The sequence below is a fragment of the Notamacropus eugenii genome, chromosome 2, assembly GCF_028372415.1.
Source record: "Notamacropus eugenii isolate mMacEug1 chromosome 2, mMacEug1.pri_v2, whole genome shotgun sequence".
Lineage (NCBI taxonomy): Eukaryota > Metazoa > Chordata > Mammalia > Diprotodontia > Macropodidae > Notamacropus > Notamacropus eugenii.
In genome coordinates this window covers 91945390-91964783 of record NC_092873.1, presented here as the reverse complement: position 1 = coordinate 91964783, position 19394 = coordinate 91945390, and the positions used below count along the sequence as shown (strand labels likewise).

The following is a 19394-nucleotide window of genomic DNA, read 5'->3' as shown; positions in this document are numbered from 1 at the left end:
TTGGGGATGTCAGTGCTCTCTTTAGGTATCTGAAGGCCATTTTTAGGAAAAAAGGAAGTCGACTTCTTTTGCTTGAATCCAGAGAGCAAAGGAAGGAGGAATACAGATGGCAGAAGAGGTGGATTTCAGGCTGACACAGGAAAAACTCCTGACTTGTGGGGTGATAGATTTCCAGTCACAACACATCTTCAGTGTCTTGGATGACTTGATGACTACTTGTTGGGTATACTGCAGAAGGGATTCCTGAATGGTTTGGGCTTCAAATCTAAAATTCAGTGACATTAGCCCTAAGCTCTCTGCAGGATCACTGGAAGGCACTGATGCCCTATATGGAAGTAACTACAGAAATAAAGTCACAAAGATGGAAGTTACCACTCCAGGCTTCTTGGACTTGAATAAAACCCACAGAACAGGATTCTTTCTCCTTTGAGAGACATATCCTATTTTAGTGAATTCTTTATTTACAGGGGCTATGTTTGCTTTTATTGGAGCAAAACACAATTCTCTCTTCCCTATGGTGTTATGATATCATATTAATTATGTCATCCATCAAAATCTATGCCAAGGCCCCAGAATAGCATGTGGAAGATTTGGCATTAGTTTAAAAGTCACTCAGTGGTCAATACTCTAACTCAACTCCACCCAATTTACCAGTTTCAATCCATTTTAATGGAGTCAGGAATTTATATTAAGTACTGCAGAACATGTCCCTCCTATAAACAAGGCCACTACCCACCTCCTCTTAGCTGTAGGCTTCCCTGATGGACAATTTGTGAGCACACATACTCTGCATGGTTAGAAGGTTACTGATGGATTTTTCCAAATACCTTTAACAACTCTTCCAATTTGGTTATTTAAAAAATACAATCATAATTCTACCAACCCAAGAAAATTATTCAAGGGGTAAATAGTCTCTTATTTAATACAAATAAAATAGACTCACAAGGAAGAAGGCTTTTCTTCTAATGTTTAGAAAAAATAATAACAGAAAGGCAGGGTGGTTGGTGTAGTGTAGAGAAAGCTGGCTCAGTGTCAGTATAACTGGGGTATTGAGCATATAAGTCTAACACATCGGCCTTGGGCAAATCCCTTCATCTCTTTGTGCCAAAAGCAACTTTGCAAACATATAAGTTTCAGAGCAGGAGCTGATCTCTACTGGCTGCAGGAACCCATTAGGAGCTCTCTACACTGAAGAAATCATGTCTGGGCAAAAAGAATAACAAAGATGATGAAATGTTTATTGCTTGACTGATTGATAGGCATGGAAGTTCAGTATTAGTCTTGTATAGCAGGGCATGGCAGATTGAACCAGTCTTGGAGCTACAAAGACCTGGACTCAGGTCCTGCCTCTGATATGTACTTTTTGACCTTGAGCAAGTCACTGAACCTCTTGGGGGCCCCAGGAACCTCATTACAACATTAAGTTGCATAGAACAGCTGCTGTACTGCTCTGTACTGAGGAAGGATTTTTTTCCCCAAGAGTTTTCTACACCAATAAAATTACAGGTCCAGAAATACACAAGTGTTAGTACACATACTCAAGTATCATAAATTGGGGTAAAGGATATAAAGTCAATTTTGAAAATGAAATATGCAAAAGTAACTGACATTTACATATCACCTGGAGATTTGCAAAGTGCTTTACGGTCATTATTACATTTAATCCTCATAATAAGCCTATGCAGTAAATACTAAAAGCTAATATATGTCCCACTTAACAGATGAAGAAACTGAGGCTGATGAGGTTAAGTGAGTTGCTCAGGGTTGCACACCCAATAGGTATCTGAGGTCAGCTTTGGATCCAAGTCTATTGGGTATGCCAAAGTCAGCTTAGATCAGCTTACAAAAGCGGGAGCATTTACCCTTCAGAAACTGGCAAATCGGGGCTTGATTTATCATTCTGTTCATTATCTAGGCTTCTTTTCCCACCAGAGAGCTGAAGACAATACACCCCCACCCTTCAGTCACTATGCTATGTGCGCTGTCTCTTTTTGAGACATCTTCAGGGGTTCTATCACATTTTCCTTAGTTGGTGCTATCAAAAACTTACTTCTCTAGGACTCTGACAGTTTGCAAAGCACTTATCTCACACCCTATGAGGTAGATAGGGGAGAACTTATAATATCCCAATTTTATAGATAAGAAAATTGAGGCCCAGAGAAATTAAATGGATTACCCAGAGGGTCAAAGCCAACATCCACTGGTCTCCTGACTGAGTTCACTGTACCTTTTACTCTACTATATAGTCTTACATTTTATTTTGATGTCTAACTATAACAGAAGATTGACATTTGCCAAATAAAGTCCTTACTCTTGTAATGAGCTCATTCACTCATAACATAGGTATATGCCAACTTTTAGCAAATTTATATCAAAATCCAAATTTATAAATGAGTGATTGGTAGTCAGCTCATTTATTATGGTACATGTGAAAAGGCCTTGACTGACTAAAATTTTATATATAAAAGAACACATCTATTGTGTAAAGCACATACCTCCTCATGTAATGATGGGCATTTGGAGAATATACAATAACAACAGAATTAGGCTGTAAATTCCCAAAACTGATGGCAGTGACTGTACTAGGATAAAAGAATCAGCTGTGCTGCTCCCTCATTCACAGATAGCTTTTGTATTAAAAGGACAAACTTAGATGAGAAAGTAATTTATCATCGGAAAAGGTTGATGCTGCATAGAAGGAAGGGCTGTTCAGCTAGCCATGCCAATGCAGTTACTTACTCTATAGTAAACTTAGTTGCATGTCTGATAGGGAAGAAACAAGAAGAACCTGGAGTCTGGGAAGGTTCAGTGTGTGCAATTTCCCACAGACTCAGAGGCAGACAGAGCATGGCTTCAAATCCCAAGTCAGTGCTCTTTCCATGATGTGATAAACACAGCAAGCCTGTACAAAGGGGCAACCTTAATGCTCTATCCAACTAAGCCATCTGACCACATTTAAAATGGTACCTGAGATCTTCTGCTGTTCCTGAGAAAAGTCGATGCCTTCTCCGATTGAACTCATGATCTTCTCAATCTGAAATGTAAAAACAAAAACAAAAGAGAAGAAAGGCCATTAGATTTGAGTGACACTTTAGAGAACAATATTTGCAGCAGCAGGTGAGAGTTGACTTCACATTCCAACCCAGGTGAAGTCTGGGTATCCCTAAGATCAGAATCAAAATAATAAAACAAAAAATCAAAATGATAAAACAACTCACATAGTGATTTATAAATAAATTTATAAATAATTCAGTTTCAGAAATCATCCCCAGCAGAAATCCCAAAGAAGTCTACCCAGAAATGATGGCCGGCAAGAGATGTGGATTCCATGCAACTCAAGAAACATCTATCAGTACTAAAGATATGGTGATGGAAAATGGCACAGTTCTTGCTCTTGGTGAGGTTTCAATCTCATAGAGATCATGTACAAAAATAATTATAACAGGTAGAATGTGAAAGAGGCAAACAAAGTGGCAAAATACTTTAGGAAAATCTGAGGATGAAGACTGCAATTCAGTTGCAAGGAGACAAGGGAAAGATTAATAACAGAGGCAGCACCTGAAATGGTTCCTGAAGGAGATGGGGAAGGGCATGTGAATCAGAGATGAGAGACAGCCTGCAGAGATGTGGCAATTAGGCAGGAGAATGCACACCAAGCAATCTAGTTTGGCTGGAATATATAGAAATTAGGGTTGTTTCTGGCTGAGCAGGGGTATACTCCATGGCACCTTGCTGTTGAGGAAGCAATATTTATCTCTCTCCTTTGGTCTGTCAGACCCACAGCTGAAAAGCCAGTCTTCTGGTCACAGCAGAGTTAAGGAACAAGAAGAATCACAAGTGAGGTTAAAGATGCAACGACATGTGCAACCAGTCATATTGCAATTTGTTAGGATGAGTAAGAGGCTTTTGCGGCTTGTGGGAGATCTGAGAGCTATTTCAAGGGCTTGGAAAGGCAGAAAACATGGACATGGGACTGCATCTTACAAGTAAGCCCTCCTTATCAAGGGAGAACCACAGGTTAGGATGGTGAATCTATATTACCAAAGACAGTTTGGTTTAGTAGAAAAAGCACTGGACTGGGATTGAGAAGACCCAGGTACCAAGATTGGCTCTGCTGTGACCTTTGGCATCCTGCCTCATTAAATCTCAGTTCCTATAACTTCAATAAGAGGTTATATACTATGTCACTTACCTCTCAGGATTGTAAAGACCAAGTGAATCACAGAAACTAAAATGTTCTAAGGGACTAGGAGATGATTTAATCCAGTCTCCTTAATGGTACAAAAGAAACTAAAGCTCAGAAAAAGACTATGACTTGTTCACAGTCAGTTCCAATTTCAACAAACATTTATCGAGCATCTATTAAGTCCAAAGCATCCTGCTAACAGCAAAGGAAACAAATAAAAATAAGTCTTTGCTTTCAAGAGGCTCATCTTCTACTGAAGAAATACACGTATACAAATGGATAATCCTAAAATAATTTGAGGGACAGAGCATTACAACTGAGAAAATCAAGGAAAGCTTCATGGAAGAGGTAGTATCTGAGGAAACACTGCATATTTCAGGCATGAAAAAACACTTCTATAAATACATAGAAGTAGAAGATGGAGCGTTCAGAGAACATCTAGCTGAGCTGTAAAGGTAGGCTGGAGTCATAAGCAGGGAGACTAATTAGGAAAGTGTTAAACTATTCCAGGTTACAGGTTATGAGGACCTGGATTATGAAATTATGCAATATTTCAATTCAAGAAACATGGAGGAAGGAGCTATGAGGATTTGGCAACTGACTACACATGGGGTCGGGGGAAAGAAGGAGGAGTTGATGACTGGTTACAGAGCTAGAATCTCAATCTTGGTCTCCCTGATTCTCAGTCTGGTCCTCTTTGCATTGCCCACGGGCCTAGGAACCATAAAATGTGCTATATACATTTAAACTGATACTGCCACCTCAAGGAAGATCTTCTGGGCAAACACAATCTCAGACCTACAGGTTCTGTTCTAAGGAGCAGCAGCAGCAAGTTAAGGGGAAGATTCAGTTGGTGCTCTTGCTCCTTGAGCCCTCACCAGGCAATGACAATGCAGGAAGGACCATGACAACAAAGCGACCGGGGGAGCCAACCCTCAAGCTCTCTTCAGGATTCTCCCGATGAGGCCAACCTCAAGCATGACCAGGTCAAATATTTCCTAGAAACCTAGAGAGCAGAGCAGGAACAAGCCAATGCAAATTCCTCTCTCTTCCAAAAGGACATCCGATCTGGTGCTTAGAGATGAGGAGAAAAAAGAACTCATTCACAGCACTTTTCAAAAGAAGTGAAATGAGAACCCTTTGTACAAATCCTTAGCTATCTTCTCCCCAAGCATAAGCAAAAAGACCTTAGTAAAGTGATTGTGCCTAACAGCCATGAGGAATGGGGGTGGGGGTGGGGGGAAATGGTTTCATCTATCTTTGGCTGGCAGACAAAGGCAGCACACTCGACACCCAAGAAGAAAAGTTTATGATCACTTCCTTCCTGCAGCCAAAAGATCTAGAAAATATTTCCTTAAGAAACAAAGGAACAGATTTTTCAGCTTAACATGTCACCTGATCTCCTGTTAAGACTCAGATATTGTGGCTCAATCCCAAACCTGAAAATGCAGAAAGAGACACTGTAAATCTCATCTCTGAGGGAAACAAAATTTCCTTTTGGGAACTTTCAACCTTGAAGCAGGCAATGGACTTTTTTTTTTCCTATAAAGAACATTATCTTATCATGCATGCCACTTTACCTCATCTACCCATCATTTAAGATGCAGCTTAACTCTCATCTGCCCTTCAGGAAGCCTTCTCTGAGAACTCTACTTCAAAGTTTTCTTTACATTTCTGAACTCTTACAACCTGCCCAATACAATTTGGTCCAATATCAAGTACTGAATAGATTGCTCTTTTTGTTTTGGATGTATCAGTCTAGTCTATTAAAAACTAAACTGAAAACTCTTTGAGGGTAGAGACTATAATAACATAACAACTCGTGTATATAGCACTTTAAGTTTACTAAGAACTTTCATCACAATTACTCTGAGGAAAGTAGAGCCAAGTCACAGATTCAAGGCACTGGAAGAGTTCTTGGAAATCCTCTGGCCCCTCTCTACCATTTTAAAAATTAGTAAGCAAAAATCAAAGGAAGTTGTTATTTGCTCAAAGTCATAAGGATGATGCTAGAGTTGCACTTAAACACCTGCATTCTCACTCTAAATCCAGCAGTTCCACAATACTGGACTATTTGAATCCACAGCTAGTAAGAAACCAGAGTTTAATCCCTATCAGTTTAATTCTACTATTATACATTTCTCTTTTCACCATATAATGGTCATGTTTTCTCACTGCCCTCCGGCCTTCAAATGTCCAGCATAGTAATACCCATGGTACTATGTAAACAGAAGACAATCAATAAATTTTGATTGATTGAAGCTTGTTTTTATTAATTACACAAGGTTTGTTGTTTTGTTTTGGTAGAGAAGCAGGTGTGTATATGAGTGGTATTGGCGATAGAGGGAGTAGGGTAAGTACAGAGGTAGGCAGGGATCATGAATCCTTTTGGCAGCCAGGTGAAGCCTAAGATCCCTTCTCATAATAATATTTTGGTTCTGAAAATTCATAATTGAAGGAAATGCTTTGAGCTTGAAGTTAGTGAAAACAAAGATGCAATTTTCCCCACATAGTAGAAGTTTAATAAATGCTTATTCATTGATCGATTCATTTCACATTCAAATTCACAGACCTCTCCCCAAATCTATGTATGGATCTGAGGGTCCACGAACCCCAAGCTAAGAATTTCTGGACTAGGGACAAGCAAAGAAAGTAGTTGCAAAGGATTCATGGAAAGAATGAATGTTTCTCCTTTTTTTCAGTCAACAAGAGAATATTAAACCAATTGATTAACAAGCATTATTTTGGCTGGGGCATCTGCAGGAGAGATCACCAGGCAGCATTTACACAAGGGTTGCTTCCAAGGATGATGACAATGGACAGTGGGCTGGAAGCCTTGCTCTTGGGTTGATGAGAGGAGCATGTTCAGACTTATGTTTTAGAAAAATCATCTTGGCAACTGAAGGAAGGATGGAATGCAGTAGGGAGAGATGAGGTAGGGAGTCAGGTAGAAGATGATTTTAATAATTTAGGCAAGAGGTGAGGACGGTCTGTTATGGGGCTGATGGAGCAATGAGATCCCTAAAAAAGAGTCCTTGAACTTTCCCACAAATTTTAGCAGCATAGATCGCTGGCGTTCACCTGAGGCATCTGGCCCATCCCAGTATCATCTTTTCAACTGTCCTTTCATTGTGCTCCACCCCCCCCCCCATTCCAGCCCTTCATTTTCTGTTACTTCCAGACCACCTTAGGCTACTTGCCATTCCTTAATCCCATCTGTATAAAAATATCAATCTTACCCCCATTAAATTGCACAGATTCATAGACTCCCACCAGCTCCTACTGGGGACACAATAAACCTTGTCTCTGACTGAAAGAAAGCTTGAATGGTAGAATTCTTTAGAGATAGACCCACCCTGTACCTTTGCACTTCCAGGTTCCCAGCACCCCTAGACCACATCATATTCTGCACTAGGGTGGTAGCTGCGGGAGTAGAAGGAAGCGGATAAGATCAAGGTTGTATGGAGATGGAATGGCCTTGGCAGGAAGGGACAGCTTTTCATTTGAGAACAAAGTGAAGAAAAGGATAGTGGGAGATGTCTCAATTAAATGAGATGGGTAGGGAAGAAGAGAGGAGAGCTCTCAGGGAATGGCGTCAATTTTTTTCACTTAAGTATGAGGCAGGATCTTTGCCAGGAGGCTGCAGGAGGTGGTACTGTGGGAAGCTTAAGAGATAAAAATGTTTGGGACAGTCTCTGTGAAGCAGTGTATTAAACCGAATAGGAAGGAATAGAATATTTTTTTTAACTTTCATATTATTAATACCAGATATTCTTCTGTCTCTGTGGGCTACAGGTAATTATTTTGTTATAGCCAATGGAAAATATTAAGACTCAGAAACTTCTGGTGAACTCTAACATATAGGCAGAGTTATTTAAAAATCTTGTGTTAGACACACAGCCTTCTTCTGGCTTGGGAAAAGTGAGTAGAAGGAGAAGAAAATGGATGAATATTTGAGAGTACCACAACAGCAAACTGTTTTTCAGAAGTAGTGAAAAATACCAATGGAAAGAATCTTAGAAATCATCTAGTCCAAGACCCTCATTTTCTAGGGGAGAAAGTTGAAGAGCAAAGAGGGGAAGTGGATTTTTTTGCCCAAAGTCATTATGCTAAAAAGTGATTGAGCTCAAACGTGAGCTCAGGCTTTCAGACTCCAAATGACAGCATTCTTTAAAGTTAACTAAGTGACTATGTAGTTTGTTGCCATGCCTGGTGAAGGTAGAACTGGGATAGCTCGGAAAATTAATTGGGAAGCTGGTCTGGTTGGGTACCTGATAAAATTTCTTTTTTATGTACCAGTGATGCCCTGTTTAGTGTGAATACTGAAACCCCTGAAGTGGTCGCCTTATTCAAATTTTCACTGCATATTTTCATTGGGCTAGAATCAAATACCATATTTTACATAAATATAATTTTGAACAGTGTGAATTCAGAAAGATGCAATGACTTCAGAGGATCATCATTCACACTAATCAGACCTAGCTATATTTCTCAACTTTCCCCCTTTGAATTTATAGGTTCTCATTTTTCCTTGTAAATAAACCAAAAAAAAAAAAAAATTTACCTTATCCTTCAACTCAACACCTGCAATAGAGACTCGGCTGCTTAAAATAGGTCAACAAATCCAAGTCATATGAATTTCTAGCAGAGGGTCTTCTGAGTCTGAATTAATGAAGCCCAACATCCTTGGTCTGCTCTCTCCAGACTGACCCAGGAGTACCAGTTTAGACTAAGATGACTGTCATCATCAACAACAAACATTTAGGGAATGTCAATCCTGATTTCTGATGACGAGAACCTAGGAAACAGCTGATTCTTAACACTCAGAATTACTATAGCTAAACAGCAAGGTTTGCTTGGGTACTCCAATTAAATTACTACATCCAAGTTATGCTAGTGGAAATGCAATTTTTTAATGAAATTATTTAGAGAATTTGTCAGTTTGTTTAGAGCTCTAAGTGTGGAACCCCAATTCTCAGAGGTTAAAGTTGGACTCTTGGAACCTTCTCCATCATCATAGCAGAGAGACCTGAGAGGTAGTAAGCATCTGGCTTCTGTAATATCTCCAGCACTGCCTCCTCCCCCCCACCCCCCCAAACTGTGGTTTGCTTCGTTTAACCATGGATTCATAAAGAAAGTACCTTACCCTCCCCTCAAACACTTGGCCTCATCTTTTAATGTAAATTGATTGGTAGGAAGTACGGTGATTTTAGCCTGGATGTGTGTTGTGGGAAAGTGCACCGTTCTAATCTAAAGTTCATGTAGTTTAGCCATTTATGCTGAAGTTAAAAATGATTACGACTAGACAATTACACTTGTTTAGGATGGGGGGGAGCTTCAGGGACCACGAGGGAAAAGGAAGGTGGAATGAAAGAAAAGATTCAGTGCTGATGGGGTGCAGGCTCTGGGAATCCCCTCAAACTGAATCTTCCCTCTGGATCTGGCGTTTGCCCGAGGCCACAAGCCTTTCACTACCACTTTGTCCAATTGCCTCTGGCTGCTTCCCATTGTTGATTCTATCAAAATGCACCCCCACACACACTTCCCACCCTAGTCTTTCAACATCTGTTACCTCCCCAATCGCCTCCAGCGGTTTCTCACCCTTTATCACCTCAGTGGGATTTCCACTCTCTTGGTTCCGACCTCTAATCACCCTAGTCCCATCAAAATCCTCCTTAGACTCCTCAAGATCCCGCTAAACCCCTCCCTCTATCACCCTAGACTACTAGACCTCCCACAGTCTTTCTGCATTATAAGATCTTTAAATCCATGAAGGTGCTCAGATTCAATCTAGCTCTGATTCTGTCTAGCTGAAATTATTGGCCCATTTGTCAATACAAACGTCACAAATGCTTAGGCTCCTTAAGAATCTACCCAATGTGGTGAATCATTAATAAACTTGGTTTTTCTCTGGCTAAAAGAACTGAATCGAATTCATTCAGGCGGGACCCAGGGTGTCGGTATTTTGGAGTCCCAAGCACCCCAACTCTCAACATTATGGTTCCCTGACCTCAACAGTACTGTGTTCTTTTCTTGATATGATAATCACTAACATTACTGTTGAAAATCAGTGTGGTATAGTGGGGAAAAAAACCAACAACAACCCAGATTTGGAGTCAGAGAAACGTAGGTTTCAATCTGGAATCTGGCAGATTAGTTGCATAGGCAAATCACCACCTCTCATAGCCTCAGGCTTCTCTTCTCTCCCATCGGGCCTTTGATCCATTTTCCACTCAGCTACTTACTAAATCTTACTAAAGCACAAGTCTGACCCTGTCACAGCCCTACTCAATAAACTCCTATAGTTTCCCCTATTACCTTCAGGATAAAATAGACTGTTTTGTACTTAAAGCCTTTCAGAATCTTGCACATTTTCCTATCTTTCCAGTCTTCTTACACTTTACTCCCCTCTCTATACTCTATGACCCAGTCACACTGGCCTACTGAGCATCAAGGGACGCTCCAAGTTGTCTCCACATCTTTTCCATGGCTGTCCTCCACGCCAAGAGTACTCCCCCTCTTCATCCCTGACTACTTACTGCCTTCCATGGCTTCCTTCAAAACTCAGCTGAGTCACTCACACCTTCTTCAGGAGGCCTTTGCTGATGGTCTCTTATTCACCCCACCCTCCCCAAATTGTTAGTGCTTTCCCTCTGAGATTAACTTCCATCTACTCTGTATCAATGTACAGAGTTATTTGTAGGCTGTCTCCCCCATTAGAATCTTGATTCTCCTTGAGAGCAGGATACCATGTTTTATTTTTCTTTGTGAATGGAATGAAGTTAGTGAAGACTTCTCAGTGCTTTTAGTAGATGGTTAAACCTAAGTTTCAGTTTCCCAGAAATCATGTGACTTTGGGGAATACGAAACTTAAACCCCTCCTTGGGTTGCCATAACACAACCCGCCCCCCCCTTGTACCCTTGCGTTGCCATATCAACATAACATAACATCCCCCCCGCCTTGGGTTGCCACATCAATATCTACATCAACATAATACCTATTGGTTATTCCACTGCTACCTTGTCCCCTATTCACAGGGTAGACTGTTGTGTTTAGATTGTGAGCCTGCCTCCCAGCCAATAGGAGTAAAAGGCCAGTGAGGGGGGTGGGATCTGTGTTAGGGCTATATAATCTCTATTTTTGCCCTCTGTAATTGCCTCACTCTCCTGACTACTTATCAGAGAGGAGATGCCCTTTCTCGCGAGATCGTAATAAAATCTTGCTGCTTTGCTTCTACCTTGAGAAGTCTCTGATTTTTATTTGAGTTGGTGGTCTGTGACCCACACATTTGTGTCCCCTGTGCTTTGCAGAGAGCCTGAAACACATTAAGACCTTAATATATATTTATCAATGTATTGACTCCCCAATTCATCCTCCACAGTTGCTAAAATAATCTTCCTTCCTAAGACAACTAGGTGGCACAGTGGATAGAGTACCAGGCTTGGAGTCAAATCTGCCTCAGACACTTACTGTGTGACCCTGGTCAAGTCACTTAACCTCTGTTTGCCCCAGTTTCCTCATCTGTAAAATGGGGATAATAATAGTACCTATCTCCCAGGATCATTTCGAGGATTAAATGAGATAATAATTGTAAAGCACTTAGTACAGTACTATGCCTGACACATAGCAAGTACTATAAAAATGCTGGTTATTAGCTATCATTATTCCTGAGGGGCAGGTCTGACCAAATTACTTCACTTGCTCAAAAACCTCCAGTACTTGAGGACAAATGCCCCGCATTTAAATCCCTCCAAGATCTAGTTCTAATTCAGCTTTTTGGACTTATTTTCTATTATGCCCCTTCATATATACTACATTGTAGCCCAAGCTGGTATTGGGGGCCCTCTCATCTCTTCCTACCCTCTCCTCTGTTAATATGCATTCACACAGGCTTCCTTCCACACCAGAAACATCTTTTCTTCCTCATCTCTGATTGCTGAGATCCTTCTCTTTCTTCAAGGTCCACATCAGGTGGCGCCTACTTCATAAAAATATCACTGATTCTCTCTCCTTATCTCCAGCCAGGTTAAAAAAAAACAGATTTCCTATAGCACGTTCTCTAGGACATACGTAGATTTTAGCACATTCTACCTTATAGCATATTCATTTGTGCAGCATAGTACATTCGAAGGGATCATAGTACATTATTTGGTACTAGAGGACCTGGGTTCAAATTCCAGTTCTGCCTCTTATCACTTATGTGACCAAAGACAAGTCACAGTCTCTGCCGACTTCATTTTCCTCATCTATAAAATGAAGGGCCTTTGAGGTCCCTTCCAGCTCTAACTCTCTGATCTGTGATTTCCCTGAACTTTCCCTATTTCTGCTGTGGACTCCACTATCCTATGAGTATTCTAAGTTTGTAACCTCGACCATTCACTCTCACTCACCCGATGAATATCCAATCAGTTGCCAAATTTTGTGGTTTCTACCTCCACAACAACTCTCATGTTTGTCTCCTCTCCATTCAGGTAACCACTACTCAATCCCTCATCACCTCTTGTCTACACAACTATAACAGCATCTCAACTGGTTTTCTTGGCTCAAGCCTCTCCCCCTTTCCAATCTATCCTTTACACAGTGATCAAACTGATTTTCCTAAAATTCAAATCTGACCATGAAACTTTGCTACTCTAGTGGCTCTGTATTACCTCCAGGATCAAATGTAAACTATAGTTTTCATTTGGTTGGTTGTTGTCCTTTGTACTTGAGGAAGCCCAAAATGACATCACCATGTTGGAGTCAATGTACAGTGTATCCTCCTGTGGCTGATCGAACCAATACAAGGTTGGAAGGCTCTATCATAGGTTGGGTACATATCCATATATGTATATACATATAGTCCATATGAACAATTGGAGTGGAGACATTTCTAAATTTGTGTATCTCATGATTCTTTTGAGCTACTGCAATTCTGCTTTTCTCAGAGAGCACAGCATCTTCTTTGATATAGGCATGTCATGTTGAGCAGTACTTTGTCAGTGTCTCCCATGTCTCACAATCAATTCCAAAGTGCTTTAGAGAGACCTTGAGAGTATTGTATTACTTCTTCTGACCTCTGTGTGAGCACTTGCCTTGTGTGAATTCTCTAAAATAGTCTATTAGGCAATGTATGTCTGGCATTCAAACAATGGGGCCAGCTCATCAGAGTAGTGCTCTCTGCAGCAGTGTGAATTCTTGGCAATTCAGCTCAAGAAAGGACCTCAGTATTTGGTTTCTTATCTTGCCAGCTAATCTTCAGATTTTTTTAGGTTTTCATTTAAAGTCCTTCACAGTCTGGTTACAGACCACATTTCCAGCTATTTAAAATATTATTATCCTCTATGCACAATGTGGTCCAGTCGATCTGGCCTTCTTGCAGTTCCTCATCCATAGTACTTCTCTATGTCTTTGTAACGGCTTTCTCCAATGGACGGAATATCCTTTCCTTTCACACCCATCTTTAAGAATCCCTGGTTTTCCAGCAATACTACTATTAGGCCTATATTCCAAAGAGATGATAAAAAAAGGGAAAAGAACCCACATGTACAAAAATATTTATAGCAGCTCTTTTTATTTGAGGGGATGCCCATCAATTGAGAAGTGGCTGAACAAGTTGTATATGAATGTAATGGAATACTATTGTCCCATAAAAAATGATGAGCAGGCAGACTTGAGAAAAACCTGGAAAGACTCGCATGCACTGATGCTAAGTGAAATGAGCAGAACCAGGAGAACACTGTACACAGTAACAGCAACACTGTGTGATGACTGACTTTGGTAGACTTAGCTCTTCTCTGCAATGCAAGGATTTAAGACAATTCCAAAAGACTCATGATGGAAAATGCTATCCACATCCAAATAAATAACTATGGAGTCTGAATGCTGATCCAAGCATATTATTTTCTCTTTTCTTTCTCATGGTTTTTCCCTTTTTCTTTGATTCTTCTTTCACAATCTAATGTTTAAACTAATGTTTAATATGATTGTACATGGTATAGGCTGTATCAAATTGCATGTCATCTTGGAGAGGGGAAAATCTAGAACTCAAAATTTTATAAAAGGGGACGCTGAAAACTAAAAATTAATTAACAATAATAAAAAAAGAATCTTTAGTTTTCTTCAAGGTTTAACTCAAGTACCACCTTCCAACTTGATTCCAGTAGCAGAGTTGACCTTCCTCTCAAATTGCTTTGTTCATATTTTGTAAATACTTAATATATGTATTTGCCTTTTTATTTACCTTTTTTTTTTTTTTTTGCCCTGGCTAGATGGTAAGTTCCTTGAAGGCAGGAACTATTTTTTTGGCTTTTGTTTTTATTGAACCCTGTTCCCTACTTCACCCCCCATAGTACCGAGGACACAGTAGGTGATTAATAGGTGCTTGTAGATTGATTGTAAGCACCTTGAAAAGATTGTTTTTCTCTAGCACTTAGCACATATGAGATGTTTAAAAAAAAAAAACTGGTGAACTTTCAATACTGGCCAGGTAATAAATTTCACCTTCAGTGTGAATGGAAAAAAGTAGAAGGAAGACTGCTGCTGGGGATATTTAATAGATTCTTATTTAGTACTCTAAAACTTGTTGTTTGGTTCTCTGTACTTCTGAGGAGTATGCAATCCTGGCCTGGCTCCAGTGCTGTGGGATTTTTCATTGCATATGGAGGGCAGTTTTCCAAGTAAGGAATTCCATTCTCCATCCACATCATCCCCACCCACAGCCAGGGAGGTTCTGACAAAGCACATAAACATTTCAAAACACTTGCAGAGAAAAGAATGGAAAAAGACAAGTGCTCACTACAGAAATGCCACAGTGCACTAGGTTACTACCATGGGCAACACAGAGAGATTCAATCTAAGGAACTGGATCCCCTGGGAGTTGCTGCGGGAGCACAAACCAGAATTTGTTCATGGTACAGGCTTGGAAGTTACAGAAGAAGGCTCCTCCAAGGCATAGCTCTCAATCATCAAGAGTAATGTTTAAGACCTCAGAAGCTCCACAGAATTTCAGGAAAAGACAGAATCAGAATCAGTCCATCAGATTCCATGAAGGGTGGGGTATGAAATGGTATTCAAACATAAAAGAAAATGGATTATTTCGTTCTTCCTTCCTACTTGGGGTTTCAGTAGAAAGGGGAAAAGAAATTAATATGCTTTTGCATACTCTCTCCTACCCAGTTTCAAATCTAAATATCAATAAAGAAATTTGCATGATTGCCACCCTATCTTCTGGTTGGCTCTTTATTCTGCTCTCAGACTAAAATTTTTAAAATGTTTATTTAGAATTTGCCAAACATCAAGCAAGATTAACATTTCTATATATAAAGGAGAACAGAAAAAAGACCGCACATGAAACTGTAAGTCTGTCATATACTGCTTGCTTTCCTCTTAAATACATAATTCCATTTGAGGCAGTCCTGCTCATCAATATTTCCTTAGGCAAATCTTTTCTTTTGTTCACTGGCTATACTGTCTATATTAATTGGTGTGTCACGAGTACCTCTAAAGAGAAGGGGCATGATCTTATGCTTCTTTTCTGTTTAGCCAGCGCCCTGAACTGTGCCAACACATAGTAGGTGTCTAATAAATTATACTCCTTTCACCTTTCTGAGCCTGCTTTGCTGACTGCTCTCTTAAATTCAGGCTCATACTAGCAAGCTGAAATCAGTGGCGGCTTTTCCTGAGTGAGACAGTATGGTACACTAGAAAGAACACTGGACTTGGAAAAAGAATTTTAAAACTCAAGATCGCAGTCAACAAACCTTTCAGAGATTGTTTCTTCATGGGGGTGGGGGATGGCACAGAATGTGTTATGAAGTTGGTGTAAGAGAAGTGCTTTGTAAAATGAGATAAGAATTTATAACTGCATTGCAAACCTTAAACTACTATATAAGTGCTTTCTTTTACTATTATTGAACCGTAAAATGCTCTACAGATGGGAACTGTTACTTCTTGTTGCTAATTCCCCCTGGTAAATAGAAAAACACAATGTGGGGCTTTGATGATAGGTAATAAGAGAAGAGAAAAGGAAATACCTTAATACCTGTATGCACATACAGAACCATCCCTCAGGTCAAATGGCCTCTCCCTGAACAGTATTCCCAGATCTACAGAGTACAGTGGACCAATGACCCAATCTTCCACTCACATCCAGAAACCAGCCTGCCCATGAATCCATTGTCCAGAACAGGTATATTTAAGTACAATTTTCAGGCTGTACAGCAGCTCCTGGAATATCCCTGCTGACAGATTTACTCCCTGTCACAGACACCCTTGATGAATTCATCAGTATCTCCACCTTCTGCCTCTCTTAAGTGTTACCAACAGAAAGGTTCTCAGCTTAGAGAGTATTTTCATTCCAAACTTTCATTTCTGTGTCCCCCACACACCCCAAAATGCTGTCCAGACATCCAGAGGGAGGGCCTTTGTCACATTCCTAGCATGAAGATCACCTCTTGAAGAACAAGAACAGTTTGGGTAAAGGCGGAAAAGGTGTGTCTAGCCTACAATCCTTGTATAAGGGATGTTAAATCCATAAGTCTGAAGAAAAACAGCCTCCTGAGGGAAGTACGTCACCAGTATAGGAATGGCCGCCACATGAGAAGGAAACGCACACACACACAAACACACACACTCACTTTTCACAGGGTGGTTTTTCAATTTCTGTTTATTTTTAATCATAGCAAAGAAGAGTCTCCCTTTCAGACAGTCAGCATATTTAATGCAATCTGCCCCACTTGCATATTCTTTATAATCTCTTTTTGTGAAAGAAAAATCTCTATTCTTTCAACTTTAAGAAAAAAAGACCAAGTGGAGGCTTTTCTTTTTTACTAGGAAATTGCTTTGGACTTAGTAGAGTTAAGCTAAAGGAGAAGTCGGATATTTGCCACTAAGTAGCTGAATTCTCTAATGCACAGAACAATTAAAACATAAGGACCCCGTACTTTAAAAAAGTAGGTATTTAACAAATTGTTAAATTCCATTGAAAAGTCTTTTGCTTGCCTCTTTTATGAGATAATTTGCCCCATTCCATTACTCCCTTGCTCCTCCCAATATATTTCTCTCACCCCTTAATTTAATTTTTTTAAGATATGATCCCATCCTATTCAATTCACTCTGTGCTCTGTGTGTGTGTGTATGTGTGTGTGTAATCCCACCAACTATCCAGATACTGAAAAGTTTCAAGATACAAATATTATCTTTCCATGTAGGAATGTAAACAGTCCCTTATGACTTCTCTTTGCTGTTTACCTTTTCATGCTTCTCTTCATTCTTGTGTTTGAAAGTCAAATTTTCTTTTCAGCTCTGGTCTTTTCATCAAGAATGCTTGAAAGTCCTCTATTTCATTGAAAGACCATTTTTTCCCCTGAAGTATTATACTCAGTTTTGATGGGTAGGTGATTCTTGGTTTTAGTCCTAGTTCCTTTGACTTCTGGAATATCCTGTTCCATGCCCTTCGATCCCTTAATGTAGAAGCTGCTAGATCTTGAGTTATCCTGATTGCATTTCCAAAATACTTGAATTGTTTCTTTCTAGCTGCTTGAAATATTTTCTCCTTGACCTGGGAACTCTGGAATTTAGCCACAATGTTCCTAGGAGTTTCTCTTTTTGGATCTCTTTCATGCGGTGTTCTGTGGATTCCTTGAATATTTATTTTGCCCTCTGGTTCTAGAATCTCAGGGCAGTTTTCTTTGATAATTTCATGAAAGATGATGTCTAGGCTCTTTTTTGATCATGGCTTTCTGGTAGACCCATAATTTTTAAGTTATCTCTCCTGGATCTATCTTCCAGCTCAGTTGTTTTTCCAATGAGATATTTCACATCCTCTTCCACTTTTTCATTCTTTTGGTTTTGTTTTGTGATTTCTTGGTTTCTCATAAAGTCATTAGCCTCCATCTGTTCCATTCTAATTTTTAAAGAACTATTTTCTTCAGTGAGCTTTTGGACCTCCTTTTCCATTTGGCTAATTCTGCTTTTGAAAGCATTCTTCTCCTCACTAGCTTTTTGAACCTCTTTTGCCAATTGAATTATCCTATTTTTCAAGGTGTTATTTTCTTCAGCATTTTTTTGGGTCTCCTTTAGCAAGGTGTTGACCTGCTTTTCATGCTTTTCTTGCATCTCTCTCATTTCTCTTCCTAGTTTTTCCTCCACCTCTCTAACTTGATTTTCAAAATCCTTTTTGAGCTCTTCCATGGCCTGAGCCCACTGAATATTCATTTTGGATGTTTGGGATACAGAAGCCTTGACTTCTTTGTCTTTTCCTGATGGTAAGCATTGTTCTTCCTCATCTGAAAGGATGGGAGGAGATATCTGTTCACCAAGAAAGTAACCTTCTATGGTCTTTTTTTTTTCCTTTTTTGGGCATTTTCCCAATGAGTTACTTGACTTTTGGGTCCTTTGTCAAGAGTAGGTATATTCTGGGAATCTGTGAGATCTCAGTTCCTCTAAAGTGGCACGATCAAGCATGTACTGGTCTGGATGCAGAGAGGGATTTTTATGCCCAGAATTTTAGCAGTTACCTCTCCACAGCCATCTGGCCTCCAGTTCTGCTAAATCAGCACTGGGGGCTGATTTTCAGATAAGTTGGATGGGCAGGGCCGCCATTCAGTGTGAGACAAAGACCAGTTTGCCCAGGGCCTCCACCCAGGGGTGAGGTAAGACTCAGCTCTTCAGTGCCCCCAGGGGTTTTTACACTCTAACAATGGTGCAGTCTGTACATGCTGCTGTGCAGCCTCTGTGGCTGCTGCTTGCTGCCAGAGCTATGGGAAGGCCCTTCTCCCTTCCTGGCCAGCTGATAAAACCCCATCACTGACCTTTGGTGCCTGTGGGCTGAGGGATCTGAGGACCCCCTGCTGTGACTGGAGATTCTGCTCTGAGGTGTCCTCCTCCCAGAGTCTCGTCACACCGCAAGTCCAAGGCTGGGCTGGGCTCCATGCTCGGCTCCGCGTCCGGCGCAACCGATGTTTCCGTGGGCCTTTCAGGTCACCGTGGACTGGAAATCTCCTCCACTCTGTTGTTCTCCACTTCTGCTGCTCCAAAATTTTGTTGAGAGTCCCTCTCTACAGGTATTTTATGGGCTGTGGGGGGAGACCCTTCGTAAGTGTGTCTTTCTAGTTCACCATCTTGGCTCCGCCTCCTCATGCTTTCTTCCCTAGCACTGGCCGTGGGTTGGGGCTCCAGGGATGTTTCAGAGACTCAGCAACTACAATAGTCGTCTACTCCTTGTTA

At 40.5% G+C, this 19394-nt stretch overlaps 1 protein-coding gene across 8 annotated transcripts in view; it reads right to left on the bottom strand.

Annotated features, from left to right (window-relative positions):
• Nucleotides 1–19394, bottom strand: part of ANKS1A (ankyrin repeat and sterile alpha motif domain containing 1A) — a 254914-nt gene that overhangs the window by 36487 nt on the left and 199033 nt on the right. For all 8 annotated transcript variants that reach the window (XR_011974180.1, XM_072641817.1, XM_072641818.1 and 5 more), the window contains one exon: nucleotides 2968–3034. Coding sequence is in view for 7 of the 8 variants with exons in the window: in XM_072641817.1 (XP_072497918.1) it covers nucleotides 2968–3034 (67 nt within the window). In the remaining variant the exon portion in view is untranslated. The remainder of the gene's footprint in view (nucleotides 1–2967; nucleotides 3035–19394) is intronic.